This window comes from Salminus brasiliensis, chromosome 20 (assembly GCF_030463535.1).
Source record: "Salminus brasiliensis chromosome 20, fSalBra1.hap2, whole genome shotgun sequence".
Taxonomy (NCBI): Eukaryota; Metazoa; Chordata; class Actinopteri; order Characiformes; family Bryconidae; genus Salminus; species Salminus brasiliensis.
Genome location: NC_132897.1, coordinates 4,228,460 through 4,238,459, shown reverse-complemented (window position 1 = coordinate 4,238,459; position 10,000 = coordinate 4,228,460). Strand labels below are relative to the sequence as shown.

At 43.6% G+C, this 10,000-nt stretch overlaps 1 protein-coding gene across 3 annotated transcripts in view; it reads right to left on the bottom strand.

The window, feature by feature from the left end:
• The window catches only part of LOC140541677 (oxysterol-binding protein 2-like), an 85,752-nt gene that overhangs the window by 66,099 nt on the left and 9,653 nt on the right, over nt 1-10,000 (bottom strand). For 2 of the 3 annotated variants that reach the window (XM_072664413.1, XM_072664414.1), the window contains exon 2: nt 5,167-5,375. In XM_072664413.1, the coding sequence (XP_072520514.1) occupies nt 5,167-5,375 (209 nt within the window). Of the gene's footprint in view, nt 1-5,166; nt 5,376-8,227; nt 8,243-10,000 lie in introns of those variants that run through there. The other variant, XM_072664415.1, reaches the window with a different exon arrangement.

The following is a 10,000-nucleotide window of genomic DNA, read 5'->3' as shown; positions in this document are numbered from 1 at the left end:
GTGACGGGATGGTGGTAGAGAGAGAGAGGGAGAAGGAGAACGGGGCGTAAAAATAGTGCAGTGTGTGACAGACGTGCTGTGGGACTGATCCAGAAAGATCAGCATGGAGGATGAGTAACTGCCCCATTTACCCCACTCTACAGCAGCCCCTGGGAACAGGCCTGATCGGGGAGACACCCAACCCCGCTGTGCTCACTCACACACACACACACACATACACACACTTGCTATTTTAGCTAGGCACCTAAATTTAGAGCGGAATGTAAAAGAGAAGAGCTGGAGAGCTACTGGCTATGTGGAATTCAGCCTGACACACACACACACACACACACACACACACACACACACACACACACACACACACACACACACAAGCGTTGAGCCTCACTTTCTTCCCATGGATATGTTTGTCTCTCAGTCTTAGTCCTAGAAAGAGCCCAAATTTGGTCAAATGCATCAGCCGTGGCTGTATACAAAGAGGTCCAGAGTAGTGACGCACCGATCCGATACTAGGATCAGATATCGGCCCGATACTAGCAATATTAGCTGGATCGGGTATCGGATAATTAGTCTGATCCAAAGGGCCAATCCATTCACGAAACACGATTCTCGCACCGCCGGTACCAGAATCAGAACCCAGAGTAACCTACAGAGATCATATACAGATCATAGCAAACAGCAGGACTCCCCCTATCTAACCAGCATGACCCTCGAGCCATCAACTATCAGTGAGGAATCCAGCTCATCTTCCATATAAGGAGAACCGAGAAGGGAGGAGCTGCTAAGTCCTCTGAAGTCTCACAGACTTCCAATTTCAGAATAAAAGTCCTGAGCCCAGACAGCACTGTGCCGAGGTCCAGCACAGTTATTCATTTTAGTGACCAATAATCAGAAATGAATAATTAATATCTGTGTTTATTTCTTAGTTTGTTTTACGAAGTTAGTAAAGTAATGATTATGTCAATATATGGTTTATTAATTCAACCATGGTATCGGATCGGTATCCGGTATCGGCCGAAACGCAAAGTTTGTGTATCATTATCTGTATCGGACCAGAAAAAGATGGAGCTCTGCATCTCTAGTCCAGAGATTCTGATCTCAGGTGTGCTTTCAGACAAGGAGGGACGTCTCGATCCCGTCCAGTGGACGGAGATCAGGCCCGATCCAGGCATATTTTAACCGATCGGGTACTGGCTATTTTAATGCTGGCTGCAGAAGTGCGGACGTTCATGCACGATCTGCTGTTAGTACTAGCACAAACACCACTCACATTCATCGATCAGCCACAACATTAACACCACCTCCTTGTTTCCACACTCACTAGTCCATCTGTTCCTCTGCATACTCTGCTATTCGCCTCCTTCAATGCCCAGGACCCCACAGGACTGACTGCCACAGAGCAGACTGCAGTACCATTGAAGAACAGGGCGAGGTGAAAGGAGGCCAACAAGGAGCGCAGGGAGTTAGAAACAAGGAGGTGGTGTTAATGTTGTGGCTGATGCACCGCATGCACTGCTCGAGCTGCGAGCAGCCATACACACGCACCACCAAACCACCAAGCCAGAGGTACTTCTTCCACGTCTTACCAGATTGACTGCTCATCGGAAACGGCGACGGCAGGCCATTATCTACAGCAAAATTATAATCCTGCATGAACTCACTGGCTTTATGCATCCGAAATAATACATGCTTTACAAAAACTGTCAAAACATTAAAAATTAAGGGACCATATCCTGTATTTTTGTACATTTTAATCTGCTGATGTTTTACGAAGTTGTTGTTTTGACTGATTTTGGTAGGTGGACCTTCCAGGGGTCACTCCTGCATAGCAGGCCAACGATTCCAGATACACTCTGAAAAATAAAGGTGCTGCAAGTGAAAGTTCTACCAGGAGACTCTAAGGCAGCATCACTGTGTTTTAGCCAATCACCAGCCACCACCTGTGTTAAATGACCTCTAGGTACAGGCTCCGCCCCCTGCCTCAAAGAGAGTCCTGATGGTGCAGGACCTGGGCTGACTTGTTCCATCTTATTAATTGTTGGGATAAACTTTGCGATTTCTCCCGAGCTTCTGGTAGAACCATGGTTTTAATGAGGTGAGTGAGTGTGAAGAACCATTTAAAGGTCCAAAGGAACCATCACTTCATGTAAAGGTTCTTTACCCATTTGAAGGATCTTCACACTCACCCATCTCTATTATAGACATGGTTCTGATCCACGTCTGGAACCAAAAAGTGGCTTTCCTACGGCATCGCTCAAGGAACCATCTGTAGCACCGTCATTTTTGAGAGTGTAGGCTTCAGAGATCCCCACGGCTCGGACCAGGTTGGTAGCATAATTGGCCATAATTCATTTTACATGACCATTTCCCAATCTCTCTTTCTACTGTGCTTTTAAGGCTGATATGCGTAAAAGGCCTCATTCTGCCTCAGTCTGGGCGGAAAAATTAGGACAATCTCATGAAGACCTTGGTCTTTCTGAACATATTTGAACATCTGGACCGTGGATCTTCATGTGGACAATACTGAGAGATGGAGGTCGGCCTAATTTATGTCCCAAAAATGCTTAATTCAAAGAAGCACTACAGACAGAGGAGTTTTTATCCATTAAATTGACCTCTTTTGTTAAAAACGGACAGTAAGGACCATTTGGATTTCCACAGTATGGGCCCTTTAAGACTAGCAGAACATGTGCAGTACATTCGTGCACTCGTAGCTCTTACCCAAGTGATTGGTCACGGGCACTGGGAGTGACTGGCTCTGGCCTAGAGGCAGAGAAAGGCGTCAGCTTGTATCGGTCACTTATGTAGAACATCTAAAGGGCGTACGCAAGGCAGAACACACACACACACACACACACACACACACACACACACACACACACACACACACACACACTCTGTGCAGAGCTTACCCGAGAGAATGTTCGGCGGTGGCGAGAGAGCTCGGGCGCTGCCTACAAACACGAGATATTTTTACTTCCACTGACTGAATGCACCGTCAGGTCAGCTAGCAGCTAGCGTCCCTGCAGGGCTGCTTAAGCAATTAAAACTGAACACACACACACACACACACACACACACACAGACACACAGACACACAGACACACAGACACACAGACTCCCTTTCCAGCTCTTTCCAGGGCCCATATTAATCAAAAATCTCATGAGAACATGAGTGCAGATCTGGGATCAGTCAATGTCTTTCTCTGAATCCAGTCAGGCACCTAATATGAGCTGATCCTAGGTCAGTTCTTTTACTCTGCAGTGCTAAATAAAATAAATGAGGCCCATGGTGGAAACCCAGGTTGGTTTAGAGCCTGCACATTAACTCGCTCAGGTCTCAGGTAAGCAAACAGGGTTCTACAGGGTTCTAAAGGGTTCTTTATCTTGTAACAAATGTGGAACCCTTTTGCCACTACATAGAAGATTTACAGAAGTCTACAAAATGGTTTTCCGCCAATGCAAAGAACCCGTTTACGCATTCCACCTGCTCTTTGGGTTGTCGTGGTTGGGTGTAGAACCACTGCCTTCATTTAGTATCTACTGATGGCTCTTTGGAAGGGATGCACCAGCCAACCCAATCTAAGTACCAGTCCACCAATTCCAGTGGTGTGCTAGGGCACTTGAGCTGCACCCTAGGGTGCCTCAAATGGTTCTTTCAGCGAGGCCATTGAAGAACCACCTCTGGAGATGCATGAAGAACCTTCACCTACATCACGTGACACCTCTTTAGGCCTTCCAAAGGTTCTTCACAATCACACACACCTCTTATTACAAGCATGGCTCTTTCTGGACCATAAAGCGGTTCATCTATGGTATCTCTCAAATAACCAAATATGAAGTTCCCTTAATTTTAAGAGTCAGTCAAAAGTTTGGGCACCCTGCAAAGTCATTACAAGCAACAAGCCTTTGAGCAGATCTCTTTGTAGGGTTTCTAGGTCTTTCAGACCTCCACTTGACCTTCCCTTCTTATAGGCTTCTCTTGCTTTGTGGCCCTTGGCTATCTGAATGTTCAGAGTGCTAGGCAGCTGCTTGGAGGAACCCATGGCTGCTGATTGCTGGGACAAGGTTTGAGGAGCTTCAGAGTTTGAATCACCTGGACTTTACCTAATGACGATTGTGAACAAGCCAAACAAGCCCAAACAAGCTAATACAAAGATACATCAGGGATCATATGAGCACCACCTGCCTAATATTGAGCAGGTCCCCCTTGAGTAGGTCCCCCCGCCAGCTGCCACAAGCCCTCTAAAGGTGTCCTCTGCTGTGGTATATGGCACCAAGACTAACGTTAGCAGCAGATCCTTTAAGTCCTGTAAGTTGTGAGGAGGGTGGGGCCTCCATGGATCGCATCAGTGAGCCTTAGATAGCCTTGACCCTGTCGCCAGTTCACCGTTTGACCTCCCTTGGAGCACTTTTGGTAGGTACTGACCACTGCAAACCGGAAACACCCAAAAAGACCTGGCTTGTGCTGACCCACTCGTCTAGCCAGCACAATTTGTCACAGTGTCTCAGATTTGTACACTTGTCCTTCAGTGACAACAGCAGCTTGTAAGACCTTGTAAGGCTCCCAGTCCTCAACTTGCCTCCTCTTTGTTTTGTGGTCTTTTACTGTTCAGAGTGTTCGCCCATGGCTGCTGATTGTTAGGACATGGTCTGAGGAGTTGAGAGTTTTTAGAAAGCTGTGGAATTTGCATCACCTGGCCTTTCCTAACAATGACCGTAAACAAGCCATAGCCAAAACAAGCTAATTGAGGTCCGAGACCTTCTTAAAAATGCTCTGAGAGCTCAAATCTCTTGGGGTGCCCAAACTTTTGCATGGTGCTCCTTTCCTTCCATTCCACCATTCAACACATTGTCTCCTCCCCATTAGAAATGTGATGCCTGAGTGTTGATTGATGCATGTATTTTAAGTCAAGTATTCACAGTGCATACAACAATAAGGACAGCATCCAACAACAAAGGCAGCAAAATGCTTCTTTTACAGTAATAGAAAACATGATAGCACACAAAAAGCTCTTATTCTACATCTTGATGCTTTTTACTTTGACCAATATGGACATGAAGCCCACCGACTTCTCTGGGGGCAGATTTAATTGAGTATAAAATAACAAAGACAAATATCAAAGTAACAGTAAGATCTCCTCTCAGCGCCATTGCTCTTCTTACCAGACTGATCGTTCATCATGCGGATAGCCTTGGCCTTGGCCAGCTCCAGAGCGGTCACCCATCTCTGCCTCTCCACCTCCGTGCCGGCCTTCAGGTGGTAGGTGCGCCCCCCGCTGCTCAGCACGATATTGCAGGCGTCCTCCGTATCGATGTGCGCCGTGGCCAGGTTGATGGTGCCGCGACATGTGTGGGCCATCTCCGCCTGGGTCCTGCAGGGGGCGACAGAGATGGACTGCTGTTTAAAAACAGTTCGTTTGGATTCTCCTGGACATGTGACACAGTTTGACCAATCAGATCAGAAATGTATGTTTTGTTCATCATTCAGAAAACAGACGATTCTAGAAAATAAGAAATTATATTTGAAGCACCAGACATGTCCTGACCGATGGACCGCTACTGAGGTCAGGGGAAAACCTCTGAATGATGGCATTCCACCACAGTGTCATCTCTATGTACAGTGTTGTGTGTACATGAATGGCATTAACCCCTTAAACCCTGCATTTAAGCCCTAATTGTATAATTCTCACAACTTATTATAGACCCTAAAATAGAGCCCAAGATGTGCTATATCAAAGAGTTTGTAAGTAATTCACATTAGTTTCCGCATTAGCAGTTAATAACTGGATTAATAATAAACCTGGAGAATAAGGGGTTATGGATGTGTTCAGACACTAGAGGTGTTAGACAATTTTGATAAATCGCAATATTATGTTTTGCAGTACTATATAAATTTTCTTTATTCATTTTTAATAAATAGTTTACATCTAAAGACTGGGGTTGGACTGGGGTGTTAGTTTAGTTTTTAAATCCTGACCACTAGATGTCTTTAGATCTATCTTTAGATCCTACAGTTCTGATTGGATTAAACTTTTTTTTTTACTCAGATATTATGTATATGTGATAAAAATTATAACATTGCTCACAGTATCACAATATACTGTAATATATTGAATCCTAACAATCCAAATAACCCCAACATCATTATAGATACTTTACTGCATATAGGTTCTTGCATATATATATATATATATATATATATATATATATATATATATATAACTAAAGGGATGCACCGATACCACTTCCTTTTCGATACTGATACCAAGAATTTTTTTTATTTTTATATATAATTTACAGAGTACCAAGTCTGACTTAAATACTGGATGTAAATCCTGATATTCATAGTGTTCCACTTTTTTTAACAGTTGTACATTTTTATATCTGATCCCAAATAAGATCCAATAAGCTTGAAAGAACAGCAGCGTTTACTGGTTGTAAAAATAAAAAAGGCCACAATGCAGAATTAAACATAATTTTGCTAAGCTTCACCAAACAGCTTTTAACTGGTGTTTAAATTCACATTTCAGAGCAGTGAATTACAAATGTCCCCAAAAGGGGATTATGCAGCAATTTCACCTTCAGGTAGACGTCTCTGTGTTAAAAAGGTACTAAACTTCAGTGTGTGGCTTTTAATCAAGCTGCTGAAACTCAACTTTTGGTTTCAGAACCAAAAGAAACACCATATGGAAACATAAAAGGCCTGTAAATGTAGAAGTTACATTAAACATCTGTTTAATGGTAATAAAATATAATGGTAAAAAAGTAGGGCATCAATAAACTTCATGGTATCTATATATATATATATATATATATATATATATATTATATATATATATATATATATATATATATATATATAGTGTGAGTGTTCTTTGCATCCCCGTCACACAGCTGTGTGTGTTCAGTGGGTAGAGAGCGGAGTACAAAGAAGCTATTGTAAGGCAGCAGGCCTGAAACACACAACAAAACCAAAACAGGCCGAGGGTGAACCCTGCTGACCCACACTAGACACTGTTGGTTGCAAATTGGGTTTATTAGCAACATGAACAAACTTCCAGCTGTTTGCAATAAACCAATCATACAAGACTAATTTACACAGCTCAACACAACTAACAGAACAAGTGCTTTCTCTCCACATTCAGCAACATATACCACTTTTAACGACGACTGCAGTCTCTGAACTACTCAACTCCTTCATCACAAGCGTCTTTAGTGCTTAGTAGAACCCTTCTGCTGTTCTGACCAGCTGAAAACGGGATGCACAGCCAGACACCAGCTTCTTCATTGTCATGTTAGAAGGCCCAATGAGGCCCAAGCTTTAGCTTCCTCACAGAAAGCATGAGGTTTTTTCTAGGATTTCCTGATACTTGGTTGAAGCCATCTTTCCCTTTCACACACTGCAGGTTTCCAGTGCCAGAGCAGCAAAGCAGCCCCAGAGCATCACTGAGCCAAAATGTGTTTTTGGGGAGGTGTAGAGGGGTAGAGCACTATAGACCTCTGTGGCGCGGCCTAAGCTTCCGGCCTTTGTTTTCCTTCCATTACTTTTACTTTTCTACTTAAAGTCGTTCTGAAACCAGTACTTTTACACTTTTACTGGAGTAAAAGGCTTAAGTTGATACTTCAGCTTCTATAGAAGTCTTCTTAAACCCTAGTATTTCCACTCACGTCTACCTGAGGAATGAATGTGAATACCATTGACACCGTTGGCTTCATTCCACTCATCCACAGTGCTGACAAGGTCCAGGTTTGATTGTTTCTTTTCTGGCCTATGGATCAGCAGTGCATGTCGTAAACCATACAAGCCAGTATTTGATAAAAACTAGCTTTAATTTAACTAGCAATTAATATCTAACTTTAATTAAACATTTTTAACCATTTTCATTTCGTGTATTACACGCCACAACCTTTTTACATAACATACAGTATATTATCAGGCCTAATCTTCCTCCCAGAGCTGTTTTTTACCCCCCAAAAACAAAAAAATTACATTTCAAAATACAAAAATAGACAGAAGAAGTAGAAGTACTTCACTACTGTACTTAAGTACTAAAATACTGGATCTGTATCTACTGGAGTATTACTTTTTCTCCTACATCCCCTTATACTTCACTGTATATTTTGGATAAGTTTAATACTTTAACTCTGTTACATTGTTTATGTGCTGCATCGTCACTCGTTTATTACTCAATTATGAAAATACTACAAATTATTTCAAACCCACATTATTACCAGGCCAGAGCGCTAGATGGCGCCCTCACCGGGTTTGCTGAAGCCGCCTCAACATTGATGAGAACAGGCGATCGAGCCGTGAGCGAGCATGCTGCCGTTCTTCCTCTCTCTCACTCCGCTGCTGCAGTGAGGACACTAACGCTAGAGCTCTGATGGAAGAAGAAGAACCACCAGAAGAAACCCCTCCATCTTCACCTCCTGCAAATACTCGTATGTGTCCGAATGGGCTGAGATCTTTCAGCTGTAGCTGAGTTTACAGAGAGTGAAGCTCAGGGGTTTGAGCTGCTCTCCTCACTGGTTTTACAGATGAAACTCTTGTATGTGGCGGGTCGAGTCAGGTCTGCTCAGCTCTCTCTCTCTCTCTCTTTTGGGCGAGTTTGTTTAGAGAGTGAACTGAAGACTCGTGAAGGTTCATGAACTCTGTCTTCTACAGTCCTGTCCTTCTACTACAGCCGGAGGAACTGAGACAGTGCTTAGGTCTGAGCATCTGAAATAATAGAAACACTGATACCCAAACTTTTGACTGCTTCTGTAAGAACTACAGAACACAGTACTGTACTTTTACTTTCAGTACTTAAGTAGTACTTTTTAGAATACTAAACTACTTGCAGTACTTAAGTACTAAAAATGTTGAATACTTTAGTACTTGTACTCTAGTCTGGGTCTCTAGTACTTTACACGTCTGAAAATATGGTTAAGCTAACACACTCAACACAATCACATGGATGTGTGCACACACACACACACACACACACACACTTCAGTCAGTGAGTGCTTTTTTTTTTTCCAAATGCTGTTTGGCTTGGGACACTTCGAGGTGAGAAACAGGGGCAGAGAGAAAAAGAGAGAGAGAGATAGAAGCAAGGCACACATTTTATACTCCTAAGAAGTGTGTGTGTGTGTCTGTGTGTGTGTGTGTGTGTGTGCGCGCATGTGTGTGTGATTTCTGGATGGTTCTGCTGCTTGAGTTACTCAACAGAATGTCAACCCCTCCTGACCTCTCTCTCTCTCACATACACACACAGTCCAAAATACACACTGTTGTGTGTATCTGTATAAATATATATAGATTCTGGAGCATTGCTGTGAGGATTTGATTGCATTCAGCAACAAGAGCATTATTGAGGTCTGAAGGTTGGATGGGGGAGGGGGGGGGGTTGTGGGGGTGTTATACCCCTCTAGCCACGCCTGGCATTAGGCAGCATGGTGCCAGTAGGTTCATGTTGGTCTACTTGCTCCAGAGAGTCCTATTCTATTGGCAGTACTTCTCTACAGGGCTAGACAAGCTGTGTGTGTGCATTTGCACATCTGTGTCAGCAGTGTTCTTAAGGCTTGATTCCTATGTGTTTCAGCTTTTCTATGTCTATGATGAGTGCTGTGTCAAGTGTGTGTGTGTGTGTGTGTGTGTGTGTGTGTGTGTGTGACAGATGGTCGTGGCATGTGTTACGCACATCTACCTGTTTTAAGCCCCCAAACACACACACACACACTCACACACACTCACACACACACTCACACACACACTCACACACACACTCACACACACACTCACACACACACACACTCACACACACACACTCACACACACACTCACAGCAGAGAGAATGTGAGGCAGACAGAGGCGAATGTTAGCAAAATACTTTTCAGGGTCAGGAGAGTCCAACTTCCTCTGGACCACCCTTGTTAGGGTTGGGGGGAATATGCTGATGCTCACTCTGATTGGTCGGTTCGGTCTGAGGTGACCTGTGGCGACAGAGTGAGGAGA